The sequence below is a fragment of the Piliocolobus tephrosceles genome, chromosome 15 (genome assembly GCF_002776525.5).
Source record: "Piliocolobus tephrosceles isolate RC106 chromosome 15, ASM277652v3, whole genome shotgun sequence".
NCBI classification, from domain to species: domain Eukaryota; kingdom Metazoa; phylum Chordata; class Mammalia; order Primates; family Cercopithecidae; genus Piliocolobus; species Piliocolobus tephrosceles.
In genome coordinates, this window is record NC_045448.1 from 36721516 (window position 1) to 36744960 (window position 23445).

The 23445-nt window shown below is 41.2% G+C and overlaps 1 protein-coding gene across 3 annotated transcripts in view; it reads left to right on the plus strand.

Moving 5' to 3' along the window:
* The window catches only part of VIT (vitrin), a 125694-nt gene that overhangs the window by 15299 nt on the left and 86950 nt on the right, over positions 1-23445 (plus strand). For all 3 annotated transcript variants that reach the window (XM_026454757.1, XM_026454758.1, XM_026454759.1), the window contains exons 2-3: positions 4713-4782; positions 18190-18255. In XM_026454757.1, coding sequence (XP_026310542.1) covers positions 4752-4782; positions 18190-18255 — 97 coding nt within the window. In that variant the 5' untranslated portion in view covers positions 4713-4751. The remainder of the gene's footprint in view (positions 1-4712; positions 4783-18189; positions 18256-23445) is intronic.

The following is a 23445-nucleotide window of genomic DNA, read 5'->3' on the forward strand; positions in this document are numbered from 1 at the left end:
GTATTCACTCATTTTCTCAACAAACGTGTATTGTTGTACCCACTACCAAACACTATTCCAGGCTCTAGAAACTGAACAGTGAACAAAATAGGCAACTCTAGAAATGCACACAAAGTCACTTTATTTAAAACACTGTGAAAAACTATATAAATAAAACGCAATATTATTATTTATTACCAACTTGCTGTCTTCTGACTCTGGGCAGAAAGAGAGATCTAATGAAATTTGTTGTGCTAATCCACTTACACTAATGTATACTTTTCTTTCACAACCAGGCGTCATCTGCCTCATCAGAACTACATATTTGGGATTCTTTATGTTGTATCTCATGGCACATCCATACATTTGTGAATCAGTAACATATTCTTTTGGAAGCCCCCATTGTTCAGTTTTTGTTAGAACCTGGGTGAGCACGTGAGGAATTAGGGCTCCAGTGTTACCATGTGCCCCACAGCTCTGTGACATTGGACCACCTGCAGAAACTGCCTAATGGTGCTGGTGGAAGTCCTCATGCTCAGCCTTGGCAATGGCTGAGAGAGGGTTTGATTTTTTTTTTTTCACACATTTCAAAAGGCACATTTACATTTTAAGTGCTTGAGTAAACGGATCAAGCAAGTGTAGAAACTGCAGTGGTGAGAAATAAGCTTCAAGTATTCTAAGACACTAGAGTGATTCTGGTCAGTTTCCATTATTGATAAGCCAACACTTGGGAGAGATCTCCTCGGGGATTAGAGCATCTCCCGGAATCCTGTTGGTTTTTATCCATTCATTCCAGCTTCTAAAGGTCACGTCCATCACGACTCTAAAGTTGTAGGACAGATCTGAGAGTACTTATCTCTGCTCTCCGCCTTCCCTTTGGGTTTGTTTGTTGATTAGCAGTAATATCAATATCAATACTGCTTTATTAATTTTTATTGAGATATAATTCACATACCATAAAATATGCCATTTAAAGTGTATAATTTGGCCGGGGGCAGTGGCTCTCACCTGTAATCCCAACACTTTGGGAGGCCGAGGAGGGTGGATCACGAAGTCAGAAGTTCAATACCAGCCTGGCCAACATGGTGAAACCCCATCTATACTAAAAATATAAAAATTAGCCAGGTGTGGTGGCAGGCACCTATAATCCCAGCTACTTGGGAGGCTGAGGCAGATAATTGCTTGAACCCAGAAGGTGGTGGTTGCAGTGAGCTGAAATTGCACCATTGCACTCCAGCCTGGGCCACAGAGCGAGACTCCATCTCAATAAATAAATATATAAACAAATAAAATATAGTGTATAATACAGTCGTTTCTAATGTATTCATAAGATTGTCTTCCCTTTGTTTTGTTTCCTCTTCAAATTTCCTAGGGAAAAGGGGGAGCCCTCATTACTCACATTGATTCAACACATGTTTACTGAGCACTCAAAAAGTCTTGTGGAGCTTGCATTATACTGGGGAACTCCATAAGAAATAAAATAAGTAGAGTATATTTTATCAGAAGTGATAAGTCAATGGAGAAAAAGACAGTAGGAAACGGATTGGGTATATCGGTTGGTGGTGGGAGAGGTGGGAGGGGAATTGTGATTTTAAATTGAATAACCAGGGAATGTCTCATGAGAGGTAAAGTTTAAGCAAAGATTTGAAAGAAATGAGGGAGCAAGTCATGTGCTTATCCAGGGAAATGGCATCCAGCCAGAAGAAAAGGTGGTACAACAAGTGCAGAGACCCTGAGGTAAGAGGTGTTCCAGAAACAGCCAAGAGGCCGGTGTGGCTGAAGATTACTAATTGAGCAGGAGAATAGTGTGAAATGAGAACAGAAGGGTGGACGGAGGCCAAATCAAGTAGGGTCCTGAGCCACTTGTAAAAACTTAGGCTTTTCTTCTGAGTAAGACGGGGAGCCACTGTAGAGTGTAAGCCGAGAAATGCCACGGACTGACTGACTTTGAATAGGATCATGCTGGCTGCTCTGTGAACTGCAGAGGACAAAGGAAGAAGGGAACCGCCTAGTTATGAGGCTAATTGCAATAATCTAGGCGGGACAGGGCAGAGGCTGCCACAGATGGCATTGGTAATGGTGAGATGCTGAGAAATGGTCAGTTTCTGGATAGACTTTGAATGCAGCGCCAACAGGACTGGTGGGTGGAGAGCGTGTGGGGTGTAAGAGAAAGAGAAAGAGAAGTCAAGGATAACTCGGATGAAATCTGCAATGTTGACTGGTAACAGTCAATTAATGGGGCTGCATAGGTGGATCCAGTAGGGCAACTTGGTATACTGCATTTATCCAATAGGAAAGTTAAACACTCAGGCTTGAAGATACATACATCGTTCTGGAGTTTCTCAAATTAATAAAAAACAAAAAATTACCTGTTATCACACTATTTCCTAAATATAATCTGGCTACTTAAACATCAAGTTGCCAAACAGATTGTACATATGGTTTTGTTTTTATTTTGAAGCTAAAGACGTAACCAGTGGCCAACTACCTTAATTGGGAAATTTAACACATTGCAATCGTTGTTGGAAATTAATAAAGTGATCAGTTCTGTTTGGGGTTACTCTTGCTGCTTAATTTAATTGCTTGTAATAAAGCTTTCATATACTAAACAACTTTAAGTTAATTGCATTGGGTACTTGTATACTATCTCAACTCATAATCTAATAATTGCTTTTTATTAATAAATATGCATAGCAGTGTAGCAAATATTGTTTATAAGCTTAGATTGGGCCTAGCTAGTACTAGATTGTGCTTATCTCTTTCTAGATCTCCATTCAGTGATGTCACTTTGGTGGCTTCAAAATCAGCCACGGTAGGAGGATTTGCTACCAGGGAAATTGACAAGCTCTGCAAATCAGGGCTTTTATCTCTATTGTTTTTTTAACCAGTACACCAGCGAACACAGCAGAGGGTAGAGTTATGAATGCCAGCTTTGGGGCACACAACCGTGGCACTGGAGGGAGGGGGATATAGTGGAAGCCATCTGCCCGGAGGGGAGGAATGCTTTACTGCCACTGACATTGTTTAAAAGTGCTAGCTCATAAGGATAATAAAAAGCAGACCAACTTTAAGTCTTTTCATTCTCTACAAATTTCTCCCTTATTGCCTGTGCCCAGGGCAGATTCCTCCCGCCCACTTTCACCTCCATTCTAATCCTTTCACCACCTTGGACCACAGTTATGACATTTAACTTCTCTATGCCTTAGTTTCCTCATCTGTTCAATGAGGATCGTAAGACCTATCATGGTGACTTACTGTGTGGATTCAAAACAATACAGAATGCACAGAATATACTCAATTAATAGTGGTACGAGTAAACCTTTGACAGTTTCCTCATAGCCTTAAGAGAAAGATGAGAAACTCCCTTATAGATCACCAGCATTTTCATATCTATTGCACTCTCCAACGTCTGAGTCTCTGTTGGCACTGTTCCCCCACTTGGAGCCACTTCTCTCCTGTTTCTGCATGTTCAAAGCCTGTTCATTCTTCAAAGTTGACCCAGTTGCTACCATCTCTATGAGGCTTTCTCTTATTCCCATGGCTGCCATAATCTCTGTCCTTCTAAACTTTCTGGCCCTTGGGGAATCTCTAGCACCACCTGTACCTACTGGATTAGAACCTGCACTTTAACAAGAGCCCCAGGTGATGAGTATACACAAGCCAGCTGGGCCCAGGGGCTCACGCCTATAATCCCAGCACTTTGGGAGGCCCAGGCAGGTAGATCAAGATGTCAGGAGTTCAAGACCAGCCTGGCCAAGATGGTGAAACCCCGTCTCAACTAAAGATACAAAAATTAGCCAGGTGTGGTGGCACGTGCCTGTGATCCCAGCTACTTGGAAGGCTGAGGCACAGAATTGCTTAAACCCAGGAGGCGAAGGATGCAGTGAGCCAAGATCGTGCCACTGCACTCCAGCCTTGGTGACAGAGATTATGTCTCAAAAAAAAAAAAAAAAAAAAAAAGTTCAAGAAGCTCGACTCAAAACCACTGGTTCTCAAACTTGGCTGCATGTTGGAATTACTTGAGAAGCTGTTAAAACTTAATTAACTAGACTCCCAGCCCAAGAGAGGCTTATTCAATTGGTCTGGGGTACAGCCTGGGCATCAGGATTTTTTTAAACTCCCAGGTGATACTATTAAATAACACGCAGCAAAGTTTGAGAACCACTGCTCTATAAATTTCCCCTTATACTCTCTTATGAGGACTTAACATTCTCTTATGCAATTTAACGTGGTTATTTGTATCCACTTATGTTTTTCCACCTATATTAAACTGTAAGTCTTTCAAGGGTAAGAATTGTTTTTTAATTCAATTTTTAGCACTTTCTAACAAAATGTAGCCATATAATAGGAGTTTAATAAATATTTATTGAATGAATAGTGAAGTATTAATAATTGTAATCTAAATATGTTTTCTGAATGCCATAAATGTGGCTACTTGGACATATTCTCAAAATCGTAGAGTTATTTCCTCTTCAGTTCTAAGTAAACATCAAATATTTGAAGAATTGGAGGCTGGTGGCCAGAATGGGCTTTCTAACTGAAAATAGCATCTCTGGGTACCAGCAAGGCCAGCCGCTGCCATCTCTATGTGCTGCTTATGGAAATCTGTAGCCTGGAATCCTAAGACTCCAGAGGGCAATGCAAAATGATGCAGCCCATCCCCACACACTCTGTGCATCCAAATCAGAACCCCCGGCTGAAATATGATGATGTTATTGTTTCTTTCTCTCCAGGGTGTCATTCTGATATTTAAGAGGACTGTTGTTCTCACTATGAAGGCATCTGTTATTGAAATGTTCCTTGGTAAGTACTTTTATATGTGTATCTGGATACCCTTTTAGCATTTTCCTAAGATCCAAAGAATCCAGCCAAGAAAAGTTTTAAACCAAGACAGAGCATATAAACAATACAGTGTATCTTTTTATGACAAACATTTTGAAGAGATGTTTTAAGAAAGAATGGTAAGCAAAGATCAAATTCAGGATGCATGTGTATATGTTTTCATGTAAAGCAAATACTGTATATGTATTACATATATGTCTCAGTATATTACATATTACACACACACATACACACACCTATCTTGTGTATTCCTCAGCAATTAGCAAGTATTTCAGATACTGCATATTTACAGATTCTAAATGTAAGGATCTTATTTCTTAATTTCCAAAAAAAAAAAAAAAAAAAAACTTACTGCTGACATGGCTTTACCTATAGCATTGGCAACTCACGCTTTTACAGATGATTCTTTCTTTTTTTTTTTTTGAGACAGAGTCTTACTCTGTCGCCCAGGCTGGAGTGCAGTGGAGTGATCTCGGCTCACTGCACCTCCGCCTCCCAGGGTCAAGCAATTCTCCCGCCTCAGTCTCCCAAGTGGTTGGGATTACAGGCACACGCCACCACGTCTGGTTAATTTTTGTATTTTTAGTAGAGACGGCGTTTCACCATGCTAGCCAGGCTGGTCTGGAACTCCTGACCTCGTGATCCGCCTGCCTCAGCCTCCCAAAGTGCTGGGATTACAGGCATGAGCCACCACACCCAGCCAGAGATTTTTTTTTTTTTTTTTTTTTTTTTTTGAGACGGAGTCTCACTCTGTCACCCAGGCTGGAGTGCAGTGGTGCAATCTCTGCTCACTGAAAGCTCCGCCTCCCGGGTTCACGCCATTCTCCTGCCTCAGCCTCTGAAGTAGCTGGGACTACAGACGCCCGCCACCACACCCGGATATTTTGTTTTGTTTTTTTGTTTGTTTTTGTACTTTTAGTAGAGATGGGGTTTCACCGTGTTAGCCAGGATGGTCTCAATCTCCTGACCTTGTGATCCACCCGCCTCAGCCTCCCAAAATGCTGGAATTACAGGCGTGAGCCACCGCACCCAGGCCAAAGATGATTTTTTTAAAAAAGAATCCATTATCACCAGAGTATGCAATCTTGGATAGGCCCTTGAGGAGCAGCAGGTCAACTAGAAGTACTCAGCTAAAGTGCTGAGGGGTTTAGGACCAAGCCCAAGGGTCATCTTCCATTAAGCTTGGCCCCACTGTGCCATGGCCTTGTCAGGTAGAGTAATCCTGTGGATCATTGTGAAATTACTGCCAGGAAGGTGTGCAGAAGCCTTTCAGACAGTCTGTTAGTTTGTCAGGGCTGCTGTAACAAAACACCACAATCTGGGTGGATTAGGACAACAAAAATCCGTTCTCTCCACCTTCTGGAGACTAGAAGTCCAAAATCAGTGTCAAAAGGGTTGGTTCTTTCAGAGGGCTGCAAGGCAGGAATCTGTTCTGTGTCTCTCTCCTAGCTTCTGGCTGTCTGCTGGCAATCTTTGGTGTTCTTTGGCCTGTAGATGTATGATCCTGATCACTGTCTTCATCTTCACATGGTATTCGCCCTCTACTTATGTTTGTCTGCACATTTTCCCTTTTTATAATGACATCAGTCATATTGGATTAGAGGCACACCCTACTCCAGTATGACCTCATCCTAACTTAACTAATTATAGCTGCAATGAGCCTATTTCCAAATAAGGTCACATTCTAAGATACGGAGGCTTAGGACTTCAACATATAAATTTGGGGGTACGTAATTCAACCCATAATATAATGAGAGTGCTCAGGGTCTGTTCAGAGGGTGTGTACCTGGCAGAACTGGGGACTGGAAGAGAAGAAGGTAATGCAGCTGGGAAGGCAAGGGGGCTCTAGGCATATTGGAAGAAGTATTGGACCAGGAGTCAAAGGGAGGATATGGGTTCTAGTCCTGACTCTACCATCAACTTGCCAATTTTGTCAAGTCACTCATTGTCTCAGAGCTTCCTGCAAATTATATGTTTGAGCTATTAATCACCCAACCCTATGTAACAGGGCTGCCAGAGACCTAGGGGCAGCTCTGTCCAAGCTACTTGTCTCTCAGGTAAGCTACTTTCTCTTGGAGCCAAAGAAAAGGCCAAAAACAATGCTCTGTCTTCACTTTGGATAAGTCCTCAGGGATACCAGGCACTCTCAGGAACCAGTGGCACTATTTCCTGTCTCCTGTCAGATGGCCATGAGAAGCCCTGAGGAACCTCTAGGCACCTGGACCAGGAGCCCTACCCCAACCACTGCTGTTGTCCTCAGAGACTGGGTAAGGTCCAAGGGTCAACCATCCCAACACTGCCTCTACAATTGCTCTATATGCCTGGCTTGCTTTAGCAAACAAAAAGTTGGCTATGACCCTGGGGAACAATCCCTTGAAAGCATAAGGTCCTTCATTTCCCCCTTGCCCCTTTGAGAAGCTACCTCTCTTTTCATTCTAACATACAAGTTAGTAGGTTTCTAACATAAGAATGGATTGAGAGTGGGACAGGAGGTTAGGAATAGGGTTTAGTCAAACAAATAAAACAAACTCTGAGGCCATTTCACACTCTGCATCTTCCCAGCATCACAGAAACAAGAAAGGAAGATCTGGCTGTCTTTTGTACCCTGCCTTTCTCAGCCTGCCCTTGCTCTTCTGGCTTGCTTATTCAGATAGCAAGAAATCAAAGTACAAAAAGGAGACCCCTGTACCTCAACACAATAAAGGCCATGTATGACAGGGCCACAGCTAATATCATAATCAATGGTGAAAAGCTAAAAGCTTTTCCTCTAAGATCAGAAATGAGACAAGGATGCCCACCCTTGATACTTCCGTTCAACATGTTACTGGAAGTCCTACCCAGAGCAGTTAGGCAAGGAAAGGAAATAGAGATATTCAAACTGAAAAAGAAATAAAACTTTCTCTGCAGATAACATGATATGATATATAGAAAACCCTGAAGACTCCACCAAAAACCTGTTAGAACTAATAAATGAATTCAGTAAAGTTATAGAATACAAAATTAACATACAAAAGTCAGTAGCACCTCTATATACTAACAGTGAACTATCTGAAAAAGAAATCAAGGAAACAATCTCATTTACGATAGCATCCAAAAAAAAACTACTTAGGAATAAATTTAACCATAGAGGTGAAAGATCTGTGCATTGAAAATTATAAAACATTGATGAGGCCAGGCACAGTGGCTCACACCTGTAATCCCAGCATTTTGCATGGCTTAAGTGGGCCGATTGCTTGAGCCCAGGAGTTTGAGACCGGCTTGTGAAGCATGGAGAAACCCTGTATCTACAAAAATAAAAATAAAAAAATTATCCAGGTGTGGTAGTATGTGACTGTAGTCCTAGCTACTCGAGAGTCTGAGGAGGGAAGATCACCTAAGTTCAGGGAGATTGAGGCTACAGTGAGCCATGATCATGCCACTGCACTCCAACATGGATGACAGAAATAAGGCCCTGACTCACACACACCAAAAACAAGATGCAGAAAATTGAAGAAGATGGACATAAATGGAAAGCTATTCCATGTTCATGGATTGGAAGAATTAATATTGTTAAAATGCCTATACTATCCAAAGCAAGCTACAGATTCTTTTATGCAATCCTCAAAGCAATCCCTATTGAAATTCCAATGGCATTTTCCACAGAAATTTGGGAAAAGAACTCTAAATTCATATGGAAACAGAAAAGATTCCAAAAGGTCAAAGCAATCCTGAGCAAAAAGAACAAAGGTGGAGGCATCAAATACCCAATGTCCAAATACACTACAAAGCTATAGTAATCAAAACAGCATGGTACTGGCATAAAAACAGACATATAATCCCATGAAACAAAGAGCCCAGAAATAAATCCATACGTTTATGTTTAATTGATTTTTAACAAAGGTGACAAGAACACACAATGGGGAAAAAGCAGTCTCTTCAATAAGTGGTATTGGGAAAATAGTATATCCATACGCAGAAGAATGTAATTGGGCCCTTAGCTCACACTGTATACAAAAATTAACTCGAAATTGACTAAAGACTTAAATGTAAGACTTGAAGTTATAAAACTACTGGAAGAAAACATAAGAAAAAAGCTTTGTGACATTGGTCTGGGCAATGACTTTTTGGATATAATCCTAAAAGCACAGGCAATAAAAGCAAAGGCAGACAAATGGGATTGCACCAAAACCTTCTGCACAGTAAAAGAAACAACCAACAGAGTGAAGAGACAATTTGTAGAATGTAAGATAATATTTGCAAACCATACATTTGATAAGGAATTAATATCCAAAATATATAAGGAACTCTAATAAATCAACAGCACGAAAACAAATACCCTAATTTTTAAAATGGACAAAGGATGTGAATAGACATTTCTCAAAAGAGGACATACAGATGGTCAAAAGGCATATGAAAAAATGCTCAACATCACTAATATCAGGTAAATGCAAATTAAGGCCACAATGAGATATTACCTCACATCCGTTAGAATGGCGGTTATTAAAAAACAAAAGATAAGTGTTGGCAAGGATGTGGAGAAAAGGGAGCCCTTCTAAATTGTTAGTAGGAATGTAAATTAATAAACCCATATTATGAGATAAACCCAAACAATGAGATTCCTTCAAAACATAAAAATAAGAATTACCATGTCATCCAGCAATCCCACATCTGAGTATATGTCCAAAGCAAATGAAATCATTCATGTTGAAGAGATATCCTTACCCCCATGTTCAATGCAGCATATTCACAACAGTCAAAATAAGGAATCAACCTAAGTGTCTATCAATGGATGAATGAATAAAGAAAATGTGGTGCACATATACAATGGAATATTATTCTGCCATAAAAAAAGAAATCCTGTCATTTACAATGTAAATGTACCAGAGGATGTTATACTAAGTGAAATAAATCAGGCACAGAAAGACAAAGACTGTATGATCTCATTTACATACTGTATCGAATCTACAAAAGTCAAACTGATGGAAGCAGAAAGTAGAACAATGGTTTCCAGGGGCTGGGGAGCTGGGGAAATAGGGAGATGCTGGTCAAAAGGTACAAACTTTCAGGCCAGGTGTGGTGGCTTATGCCTGTAATCCCAGCACTTTGGGAGACCGAGGTGGGTGGATCACCTGAGGTCAGGAGTTCGAGACCAACCCAGCCAACATGGTGAAATCCCCATCTCTACTGAAAACACAAAAATTAGCAGAGTATGGTAGCGGGCACCTGTAATCTAAGCTACTTGGGAGGCTGAGGCAGGAGATTGCTGGAACCCGGGAGGCAGAGGTTGCAGTGAGCCGAGATTGTGCCATTGCACTCCAGCCTGGGCAACAACAGCGAGATTCCATCTCAAAAAAAAAAAAAAAAAGGTACAAACTTTCAGTTACAAGATGAATATGTTCTGGTGATCTAATGTACAGCACAGTGACTAAAGCTTATAAAACTGCATTGTTTACTTGAAATATGCTAAGAGAGTAGAGTTAAGATGTACTCACCACACACATAAAAATTGTTAAGTTTGCGAGGTGATGGCTGTGTTAATTAGCTTGATTTAATCATTTCACAATGTACACATATATCAAAACATCATAAATATAGACTATTTTCATTTGTCAATTATACCTTAATGAAGCTAGGGGGAATAATAAATCACTCTATTAATGAAAAACAAGGAGGCTCGCGTTCACATAGTCCCCTTTCCAGGTCCTTGTGTGTCTGCCTCCCTGCCATCTCTCTCCTCTGCTTACATGTCTTCACCCCAGGGTCATTTGCTTAAGTCTCTCTACCCCTCCTCTGGGTGCTGTGATGGCCTCCTTGCCCCAAATCCTTACGCCTTGACCTCATTTTCTACCATACCCCTATTAATTTTTTAAAGCCCGTATCTGACCTCCACTCTGTTGCTCTCCACGCAAACTCGGTGTTTTCCCTTTGCCTTTAGGATGCGGTGCAAGTTTCTTCAAGTGCCTTGCTTGTGGGGCCTCCCGATATGGCTCTTGCTCTCCTCCCCTGCTCTTGTCACTCACCATAGCCCCCACTCCAGCACTGAACTTCTAATTTCCCTGGGGAATGCATCATTTCTCACCTACAGGCCTTTGAACATGCCGTTCCCTTTCCTGGAATGCTCTTCCTCTCACTGACATGCCCACACCCCCTCCCACAAACCACGCTATTCCTCCAGGAAGCTTCCCTCATCCCCATTAGGTTGGACCATCTTCTATGCATTTCCTTGGTGTCCTGTGTTTCTTCTCACATAGCTGCAAGATATTGGCCTTGTCATTTTTCTGGCTCTCCAAAATCTGTAAACTCACTGAGGGTGGGAGCTGTATCATGCTCAGGGTCGTATCTCTAGTGCTCACCACATATCATAGGCACTCAGTAATTATTTCTAAGCAAATAATTGTTCTTAAGGAGGCTGGATTTTTAAGGTATTGGAGCCATTCAAGGATCTCTCAAAAGCTCTCTAAATAAACGTCAATTAAGTGTTTAATGTGTTTAATTAAGAGGTAGCATGCTTGTTTTAGATATGTTTCAATGCATGCTAGAGCAGAGTTTTGCAGTGCTCATTATCATTGGAGTACTGTTGATAATCCACATGTACACTGGCAGGGAGCAAGTAGAGTAAAGAGGCCAACACTGTAGCCAGCAAACTCGCATTCTGGTTCCAACTTCTTCCCCCAAATGACTGCAGCATTAGCCAAGGTGGTGACACTGGGCCTGATTTCCCTTCCATAAAATAAAGGACGACCTCCAAAGCTCCTCCCAGCTTTAAATATCCTATGATTTGAAGCATAATTTTATGATTTACATGATTGTAGAGAATAAGCTGTCATGGCTTTCCTATGAAGCTCTGATTTCTTTGATGCTAAATGTTTCATTGAGTACATAATCCTAAATTAAAGCATCAGGGAAACCTGAACTATGTTTAAATGATCTGCTTTATAGATTGGTTTTCAAGGAGGCATTGTGGATACTATCTATGTTAGCACATAGAGGGTCTCCAAAAAGATCTAACAGGAAGTTTATGGGCTAGAATGAGGCATGCCTATAAAAGTTCTAGGTACACAAGTATTCAGTAAGTACCTACTGATTTGATCATTGATTAGATGTTCTGGTATTTCATGTCTTTTCTTCAACATAATGTGGATTCTGATTATAATTCATTACTGACAGGAAAACTGGAAAACATGAGCACAGATGAATCACGCCAATAATTTTAGAAAGCAGTTTTCATTATTATAAACCTGTATGATTTCAATATGACCAGATTAAAAAATAATTGTTCTTCATCATTACATCAGTTATTTCTCATTTATATAAGATTCTAATTATATATTTTATATTAAATACAAATGTAAAAGGGAAAAATACAGAAAACATAAAATGGAAATAATAATTCCTCCATTATTAACATTTTAGTATATTTGTTCCAGTTATTTATCTCCATATATTTTAAACTTGTCGGAGTCATTCTTAAGGTTAGAGCTGAACACGTCACAGGTAATTTAATATTCTACTACACACCATTTGTAATAAATGCCTAGGATTTCTCATTATTGGCATGTTTTCAACATTTTATTATTTCCAGATCCATTAGAAATAATGCTACAATGAGCATTTTTTTACATAAATCTTTGTCTATACCTCTGATTATAACTTGGGATATATTCCTAGAAGTTTGTTTTCTAGGCCAAAGAATATAAAAGTTTTTAAGGCTCTTGAAATTGCTTTCCAGAATGGTCCTGCTTGCTTATACTTCACCAACAGTGTTCAGGGAAGCCCTAATCTCAAATCCCTGCCAGGATTAAATATAATTTTATGTTCCATATTTACCAGCACGATATGGGAAAACATCCCCTCATTTTGCTTTAGCTTGCATGTTTAACATTAAGAAGATTAAACATAGTTTCAAGCTTGTTCATTTATATTTTCTCTATGCATTATACAATAAATTTTAAAAATCAGTATTTGAACTGTCCTGATTGTCACATCAGAGAGGGAGAGAGTGAAGTGGGAGAAATTTTTTTTCTGAAAAAGTAATTTTAGTATTTAATATGCTTGAACATTTCAAGCACTACTAAAGAAAGAAAAGACAGCCTGGGCAACATAGCGAGGCACTGTCTCTACAAAAAACAAAAAAGTAGCCGGACATGGTGGCACACGTGTCTGTAAGCCCAACTATTTGGGAGGTTGAGGCAGGAGGATCGCTTGAGCCCAGGAATTCAAGGTAGCAGTAGGCTGTGATCACACCACTGCATTCTAGCCTTGGCAAGACAGGAAAAGAAGGAAAGGAGAGGAAAGGGGAGGGGAGGGGAGGGGAGGGGAGGGGAGGAGAGGAGAAGAGAAGAGAAGAAGGAGAAGAGAATTGTTTATGTTATTCAAAACTGAAACATCAGATTTTTGTTGTTGTTGTGTGTTTTTTTGAGATGGAGTTTCACTCTTGTTGCCCAGGCTGGAGTGCAGTGGCGCGATCTCAGCTCATTGCAACCTCCGCCTTCTGGTTTCAAGTGATTCTCCTGCCTCAGCCTCCCGAGTAGCTGGGATTACAGGTGCCAGCCACCATGCCAGGTTAATTTTTGTATTTTTAGTAGAGACGGGGTTTCACCATGTTGGCCAAAGAACACTGGATTTTTAAGGACTGAGAAGCATTGCTGAGAAGCATTGCTGCATGATTGCCTTGGAACTTGGGGTTCCAGACTTAACTCTCTTCAAGTTTTCTTGACACGCATGGCCTCCATTGCCAGATAATTAACTACTGTCACACAGGAGCTGGCTCTCAGACCTGTCTGCGGCTTTGCACTTTGAAGTGGGCATCAGGCATCCATCCTGGTGCTCTGCTAGGCATCCTAGGAAAATGAACACAAGATTGATTTTTCTCTTCCCCAACTTCAACACGCAATTTACCATTTCCAATGTAGCAAGAGGGGGATTGCTGAGGAGGAGTGAAGACTTGCTCCAGGGCACAAGCACATTTGCAGGCCCTGCTGACCAGCCATCCCCTGGAGGAGTGGTTTCTGAGGAGCTTTCATTATAAGCACAGAAGCTGAGGGGAGGGCCTGTGTGTGCCATCAAAGATAATGACTTTATTAATTACTGCTGTTCAACTGAACCCAGCTATGCATCTTTTCAGCCTAAAAGGTCCTGGGCAACCAAAAGCAAATGATGGGGTGGTCTTACTAAAATATTTATAGTCCTAATGATACCAGGACTTATAAACCACTTGCCTCAGGCACAGAGGCCAAGAACAGTTTTTGGTTTTCCACAAAAATTGATACCCAAATTTATTATTTCACTTACTCCCTCCCCTTGCTCAATTTTTTTTCTATGTATGTATTTAGTACTCATTTTTAAAAATATTATAGGATTATAGATATTTATTTTTGAGCATTAAATGAAAATATAGTCTTTGCACAGAGTTAATTGACAAGAAGCTACTATAAAAATTAGACCTCCAGGACACTCATACCCACTCAAACCCCAGAAGTAAATATACCTAAAAAATGTCTGCCTTCATTCTGCCTGGCTAGACTTCTGGTTCTCACTCAGTTCTCTTTCATGTTTCTGTTCTCCTAGGACATGGTATGTCAATTACTCAGGCCTCAACTAGTGCTAACAGTCAAAATTGGAGATAATTCAATGGCCACATCATTGGCACAGGTTAGCTAGGGTCTTAGTTCATGCAGGCTGCTATAAAAAACTGCTACAGACTGAGTGGCTTAGAAAAACAGAAGTTTATTTCTCACCGTTGTGGAGGCTGGGAAGTCCAAGATCAGGGTGCTGATGGATTCAGGGTCTGCTCGGGGTCTGCTTCCTGGTTCCTAGAGAGCCATCTTTTTGGTGTGTTCTCACATGACAGAAGGGGCAAACCAGCTCTCTGGGGTACCTTTTATAAGGGCACTTATCCCTTCATGAGGGTTCACTGTCAAGACCTGCGACGTCCCAAAGGCTCCACTTTCTAATATCATCACACCGGGGGTTAGGATGTCAATGTTAGGAATTCTAGTTGGGGGGTGTTGGGGGGCAGGTAAACAGACATTGAGACCATAGTAGCTGGATAATCGTAAGATAAATAAAGAGTTTTTTTTAACACTTGGTGGCATTGCCACTTTTTTCTTCAAAAATAGTTGCCAATCCAAGAACTCCTAAGTCCATTTATACCTAAGTTGAGGATCTGTGTTCAGTTAAAAACAAACACACCCGCCAGGCGCAGTGGCTCATGCCTGTAATCCCAGCACTTTGGGAGGCCGACACGGGAGGATCACCTGAGGTCAGGAGTTCAAGACCAGCCTGGCCAACATGGTGAAACCCCATCTCTGCTAAATATACAAAAATTAGCCAGCCAGAGCGAGACTGTCTCAAAAAAAAAAAAAAAAAAAAAAAATGCTATCAGAAATTTTCACAATACGTATCAAGATTTTAAGTGAGCATACATTTCAAACAAATTCTATTTGGAAATGTATTTTAAGGAAATAATGGATCTATGCAAAGATTATGCTATTTCTATTAAATCAAAGTTTGGTTATGATACATCCATATAGGGCAATACTTTGCAGGGAATTAAAATTACTATAGAAAGAACATTTAATGACAAGAAAAAATGTTGATATATATCATTAAGTAGAAATAAGTTATCAAACATTGTAAACAACATGAGTATGATCAAATGTTTGTTTAAATGTATTCATATGAATACCTGTATACATATAGAAAAAGACTGGAAAATATTATACTTTTATATTCAGCCACATTTGTGTTGTTTACATCTTTCTACAAAGAACATGTATCTTTTTAAATAATAAAAACAGCCAACATTCACTTTTTAATGAATGGAGACAATATATAAAAAGCCTCAGGCTGGGTGCAGTGTCTCACGCCTGTAATCCCAGCACTTTGGGAGGCCGAGGCAGGTGGATCACCTGAGGTCAGGAGTCTGAGACTAGCCTGGCCAACATGGTGAAACCCCATCTCTACTAAAAATACAAAAAAAATACACCTGTAATCCCAGCTACTCAGGAGGTTGAGGCAGGAGAACCGCTTGAATCTGGGAGGTGGAGGTTGCAGTGAGCTGAAATCACACTACTGCACTCCAGCCTGGGTGACAGAGTGAGACTCTGTCTCAAAAAAAAAAAAAAAAAAAAAACCTCAGAAGAGACGCTGTCTGGGAAAGAAAGGCAAGGAGAAAAGCGTGGGGAGAAGAAGGAGAGACTCATCACAAGGTCTGAGAATGCTCTATTTCATCTTATGTGCTTGAAAAGGAACCGGACTTTAAATTAGAAAGGATACAGAATTCTCCCTTCTTCACCTATTGATACACTTTAAGGAGCGTGGTGTCCAAATGCTATCGGAGGTTCTGCTCCTGTTTCTAAGGAGGAAGCTCAACTATCTGCAGTTGCCTCGATGGGATACAGAGCCAGGGCTGCCAGGGGGCTACGAGGGAATACTCAGGTCACTTCTCAGACATTGTGATGAGTCTCCTTCTTCTCCCTAGCCCCTTTCTCCTTGCCTTTCTTTCCCAGACAGCCTCTCTTCTGAGGCTCTTTATATGTTCCCTGCATTCAGCCTTCCCTCAAGCACACTCATATGCACACACACATAGCTGCACACACACACAGTGTGCACACACACAGATGCACACACATGCACATGCAGTTCTCCGGCTATTTGGAAACTGGCCATCTGGAAACCTGCTGTGGAAGGGAGGACAGAGCACAGGAAGGGCCGGGGTGCTCATCCCACCTCCATCATTAATTCATGGGACAAGACAAATTAGTGGACTTTTCCAGACCCACATTCCTTCCTCTGGAAAATGGGGGCTTTGTCAGGTTAGTGTGGTCAAATTTAAACACAGCAAAACAAAGGACAAGTATCCAAGAGGTGTTTTTAAAGGGACCTTTCAGCTGAGGCTGAGAAAAGTATACAAAGTAGACATCTCATTTCTCCAATCTTAATACAGTCATGCGCTTCATGCACTTAATACAGTCATGCACTTCAATGTCTCAGTCAATGGCCTCCTATAAGATTATAATGGAGATGAAAAATTCCTATTGCCTAGTGACATTGTAGCCATTGATGTAGTACAACACATTACTCACATGTGTGTGGTGATGCTTGTGTAAACAAACCCACTGAGCTGCCAGCAGCCATGTAGGAGTATAGCACATACTGTTATGTACAGTACATAATACTTGATAATGATTACTTGATAGATAACAAGTAACAACTACGTTGCTGGCTTATGTGTTTTCTTTTTTTTGAGACAGAGTCTCACTCTGTCGCCCAGGCTGGGGTACAGTGACGTGATCTCGGCTCACTGCAATCTCCGCCTCCTGGGTTCAAGCGATTCTCCTGCCTCAGCCTCTCAAGTAGCTGGAATTACAGGCGTATGCCACCACTCCCAGCTAATATTTTTCTATTTTTAGTAGAGGCAGGGTTTCACCATGTTGGCCACACTTGTCTCAAACTCCTGACCTCAGGTGATTCACCCACCCCTGCCTCCCAAAGTGCTGGGATTACAGGCGTGAGCCACCACGCCTGGCCTGTATTTTATATCTTATATTTTTATCATTATTTTAGAGTATACTCCTTTTACTCACTTAAAAAAAAAAGTTATCATAACTTTTAACCAAAACATTTTAAAAGTAAAAAATTTTAAAAACTCAAAAATACAAAAAAGCTTGTGGAATAAGGATATAAGGAAAGATAATATTTTTGTACAGCTGTAAAATGTGTGTGTTTTAAGCTAAGCGTTATTACAAAAGAGTCAAAAAGTTAAAAAATCAACAAGTTTATAAGGTGAAAAAGATATAGTAAGCTAAGATTAATATTATATTAAAGAAAAAATATTTTTTATAAATTTAGTGTAGACATAAACAGTGGTTATAAAATCTACGGTTTTGTACAGTAATATCCTAGGCCTTCACATTCACTCATCCCTCACTCACTGACTCACCCAGAACAACTTCTAGCCCGGCAGGCTCCATTCATGCTAAGTGCCCTCTACAGATGTACCACTTTTTATCTTTTATACTGTATTTTTACTGTACATTTTTTATGTTTAGATATATTTTGATACATAAATACTTATCAGTTGTTAACAATTGTTTACAGTATTCAGTACAGTAACATGCTGTACAGGTTTTTGACCTAAGAGGCAATAGACCATACCATACAGCCTAGGTGTGTAGTACACCATCTAGGTTTGTGTAATGATGAAATTGCCTATTGACACATTTCTCAGAGCACAGCCCCATCGTTAAGTGATGCATGACTGTAAGAGGGAAATTTTGTTCCGCCAGTGAGAATACTTTGTGGATGATCAAAGCAAATATGAGTCAAAAGAGAAAGCATTTAGGTAAAACAATATTGATTAAATTTTTAAAATTTTTCTTTATGTAGTTTTGCTGGTGACTGGAGTACATTCAAACAAAGAAACTTCAAAGAAGATTAAAAGGCCCAAGTTCAGTGAGTAAAATCACAATTCCTTGCTGGCATAAGGCTTGTTTCTCCCATGGAGGGTTATTATACTTGCTTTAGATAATTTTTGTTTTGGTTTGGTTTTTGTCTCTATCTCAATTAATTTCTACTCAGACTAATTAGTGATAAGTCTTATCCCCTATCACATTCCAAAAGGTGTTTGAGATAGGAGCCCTGACTTTAGGGTAAAGGATATGTAGTTCCCTTGCACTAGAAAAACTCAAAATACACATACAGAGACCAGGCAACAGTATGTCTCTATGGCTAAGTGGAATAAGCTTAGCCCTGACATTGAAATGTTGTCTCAATTCCCCATACCAGAGAACTTATTTTGGCTAACGCAAAGGTCTAGCAAACCTGCCCACCTTCCAACAGACCCTGGGATCAGAAGGCAAATCTCACAAAAAAGCCCATGCAATTTCACACCCAATCAATGGAAGGAGAAAAAATAAATTTCACTTTTGAGTGGTGTATCAGTTAAGATTAGATGACAGAAAATCTGGAATAAGGGGCAAGGGTGGTGGCTCACGCCTGTAATCTCAGCACTTTGAAAGACTGAGGCGGACAGATCACTTGAAGTCAGGAGTTCAAGACCAGCCTGACCAACATGGTGTCTCTATTAAAAATTCAAAAATTAGCCAGGCCTGATGGTGCATGCCTGTAATCCCAGCTATTGGGGAGGCTGAGGCATAAGAATCACTTGAACCTGGGAGATGGAGATTGCAGTGAGCCCAGATCATACCACTGAACTCCAGCCTGGGCCAGAGTGAGACTGTGTCAAAAAAAAAAAAAAAAAGAAAAGAAAATCTGGAATAATAGATGCTTACTTAAGACTGCTGTTTCTTTCTCTCTCGTGGTCTTGGCTTTTATAGAAGTTCCACAATCTCCAGGGACCCAGACTTCTGGCTTCTAATTCTGCCATTTTCAATGTGGCTCCTAATTCATTGCCCAAAATCACTGCCCCAGCTCCATCCATCAGGTCCACATTCCAGTCAGTAGGATGGGATGAAGAAAGGCACATAATAGTGATGCAGGATTTTTCTTCTCAGTCATTTTGCAAGCCAGGGACCCCCAGCCAGTGATGCTTCACCTGGGCCTTGCTTGGCCATGCTGGCATGCCCCAGCACACCTGTGTTACAGCTTAAACTCATGTTCAGCAGTTCCCAAGTGCTTGTACCATGCCCAAGAAGAATGATAATAACCTGGACATTGAAGGGTGAGGAGGGCTGAGAATTTTACCGAGTGAAGGAACAGCTCTCAGCAGAGAGGGGGTCCCGTGAGGGGTGGTTCTCCTACCCAAAGGTATGAAAGTCCCCAGTGTGGCTGCGTCTGGGGACTTTTATGGATTCAGAATGGGGAGTATGTGCTGATTGGTTTGTGAGTATGCAAAAAAGGTTACAGCAAGGACACCACTCAAAGGTGGGCATGACAGTGTAGAAAACCAATTAGGAAAAGGGTAGGTATATGTAAAACACGTGAAGGGTGGGGATCCATCAGAGGAAAGCACACCAAACAGGAAGACAGGTTCTCAATCCAGTCTGAGGATTTAATTTGTAGCTTGGCTTTCAGGCTTTGAACTGTCTTTGGCTTGGAGGTAGGGTTTCACCAGAGACCCACCCCTATCTGCCTAGGCGTTTGGCTGCCTCCTACCTCTCTCAATAGCTCCCTTTAAAGCTACATCCAGAAATTTCAATATAACCCCTCTCTTTAAGTACTATTGGCCAGCAGTAAGGTAGAGTGGTGGGAAATGTCTTGATTTTTTTTTTTTTTTTTTTGAGATGGAGTCTCACTCTATCACCAGGCTGGAGTGCAGTGGTGCAATCTTGGCTCACTGCAACCTCCGCCTCCTGGGTTCACACCATTCTCCTGCCTCAGCCTCCCGAGTAGCTGGGACCATAGGCACCCGCCAACATGCCCGGCTAATTTTTTGTATTTTTAGTAGAGACGGGGTTTCGCCGTGTTGGCCAGGATGGTCTCGATCTCTTGACCTTGTGATCCACCTGCCTTGGCCTCCCAAAGTGCTGTGATTACAGGCGTGAGTCACCACCCCCAGCCATGTCTTGATTTTAAACATCCATGTCCCTTGCTAAAAGTAATAAGGGGTATTATTACTAAGAAAAAAGAGAAGAATGGATATTGGGAAATAACTCACAGAAGACACAGATGGAAAACTCACACTCAAATATTGTAAGCACACTGGGATATCTGTATCCAAATTTGTAGGCCTGGTGGAAGCTTAAGTTAAAGTGTGTTTATAAAGAACCATTAAAAAAGGCTTTATATACAGTCAATGTTCTGTGCTCTCCACAACTGAAACCTTCTTCATAGGCATTAAATTTAGGTACCTTGAAATCAGCCACATTAATCATTTGAAATAAAAGAAAGATTTGCTTCACACGGCCTCTTTTTGCTTCTGCTCTTTTAAACCTTCCATGTGAGATTTCCTGTTGAAATGAGACCAAAAGGGCAACCATCCACAGCCTCCTAGTCTGAAATACTAAAAAGGAATCAGTTGTTTATTTATTTCTGTCACGACCAAGAGCCAAGAGGACCGGCCCTGGGGCAGATGTGTGTTCAAAACAATGATTAGGTTAATATGGAGACAAATGCACGCCCAAATATGAAGTCCTTTGGGCTGTTTCCAGTGTCTTCATTAACTCATATACAAAAATCATGAAAGGTTCCATGATTACCATGACAACAGTTTGCAGTGACTAGGAAAGTCTGTGCTAAATGACCCAAGGGCAAACCTCTTTGAGAGATCTCAAATGGATTGAATTTCTGATATGATAAATTCCAGCCTTATTCTCAAAATCTCCCTAGTGATGCAGCACATTGGAATCAATAAATGCATGAGGTCTTTTCTCTAATTAGAAACTCTGGCACAATTATTAAATAGGGAAAAAGAGATACAATGAAGGTAATTGGATATTCCCAAACCACGGAGATATCTGATTCTTGATCTCCAGAGTATTTCTAAATCATAGTCTATAGCTTGAGGCCAAAGTCTTTTTCTTTCTTTCCTTCTTTCTTTTTTCTATTCAACATTGTCAGTCTGCTGCTGGGGGAGGTGACTGATGGCAAGGAAGGCACATTATTCATTCATTTGATAAGTATTTATTGGGTGTTGGCCAAGTACCAGGCACTGTGTTAGACACCCAGAAACAAAAGCAACCCAGAATCAATCTATGCCCTCACAGAGCTCACAATCTAAGGTGGAAGAAAGACAAGTCAACAGGCAATGATAATGTCCATATACGTGCTAGGACAAGAGGAGCTAAAGGTAGTCAAAGAGTTAGGAAAATAATTTGTGTATCTGGGAGGGCTTCCTGGAGAAAATGACACACACTGATTCTAAAGGCCAAATAGGGATTGGCCAGGCAAAGACGAGGAGAAAAGAGTGCAATAAGCAAAAGAACACATCGTGCCCAAGTCCTGAAGAGTAGAAAAAGCTAAAAAGTAGTTCAACATACAGAAATAGAGAGTAGAAGGTGAATGTGTTGAGGAAAAAGATGGAAAGCAAACAGACACCAGATGGTGAAGAGCTTTACTGCCATGTTCAGGGGATCTGGACTTCATCGAGAGGGCAGTGGGGAGTCTCTTCATGTGGGTTATTTTGGTTGCAATTAGCAGAACTCCAAGGCCAATCTGCTTAAGCAAAAAGGGGGATTTGGGCAGGACGTAGGGTAGCTCATAGAACCCAAGGCAGGAAATGCAGCTGTAACTCCCTCTGGTTGGACTGCAGATGGAAAGGCCTCAGGAACCGGCACCCCTGCTTCTTCTCTCTGTGCATCTCTCTCTTTCTCCCTCTCTTTCTCTCTCTCACTCTCTCTCTCTCTCCAGATCATGTCTCTCAGTCCTGATCCCAAATTCCTGGGAGAGAGAATCTAATTGCATCGGCAAGGCTGGCAGGGGTCCACCCCTATAAAAGGAGCATGGTCCTCAGAGAATAGTAAAGTGTTAAGGAAGGTTGTGTTCGGGAAATGAAACAACCCTGCCAACATTAAACAACAACTCCTTTGTAGCAATATTTGAAGATATGAAGAGAGAAGAGAGAGAACACAACTTGTAAGTAAGCATTACAGATTTACATGCATATGCAGATAGCATGAAAGTGTGTACAAAGTCTGGACAGAATTTCACGCAACTTCATATAGTAAGTTGGAAGACGACAATTACAATTTCTCTTGCCATTCTGGAGGTAAGGGCTTACAGATCCTTACAGAAGGCCAGAGCCCTCGCATTGTAAAATCAAAAGGCTGGCTTCTTATGTCTTATGTCTTTAAGAAAACATCCTAAGAGGACAGGGTGGTCGGGGGGCAATGGCTTCTCTCCTCTTCACTAAACAAAAAAAGCTTGATCATCTAACCGTTAGCGTCGACACCTCAAAATATACCTTACAGGATGCTATTGAAGAGTTTTAAACAGAAAGTGAAATGATAAAAGCAGGGCTTTAAACAAATCACTTTAGCTTTAATGTGAGATAGGACTAGGTCAGTGGTTCTCAATGTGTGACTCCTGGACCGGCAGCATCAGCATCATCCGGGACCTTTTGTCTCACCTGGCCCAGACATCCTGAGTCAAGAACTACAAGGGTGGGCCCAGCAATCTGTGCTTTAACCAGCTCTCCAGGTGATTCTGAGGCCTTGTAAAATGTGATCACCAGTGGACTAGAGAGAGAACCAAGACAAGGGCTTCTTGCAGATATGAATGAGAAATCATTTAGGTAGGTTCCCTTTAATGCCCCCTAACCTCTCTTTTAGAAGCCCTCAATTTTCACCAGTGTTTTTTCTGTGAAAGACTCACAGTCTTCACAACCCGGAAGTCTTAAGTCAAATAACAAGGGGAAGGTAATTTTGTAGTGTTGGTCAGTGATTAATTTCCTGACCCCTCCTAGAAGGGGGCACTCTCCGAGACTCTTGAGGATCTAGTACCTGAGGCACAGTGACACTAGTTGGCAGGGCCGCATTTGAAACCCAGGTCTGCGTGACGTTCAACCTCTTACGTTTCCCCAGTGGCCTCCTCTTGAGCTGGGTGGGACTAAAGAATGAGGTGTCTGTTGCCTGGGAACGGATGAGGGTGTTGCATAATCAAAGGCTGACTAACTAGAAAGTAAAGTAGAAAACGTATGGGAAAAATGGGAGAAGGAGAAGAGCATAACTGTATTCCTTGGGCTTG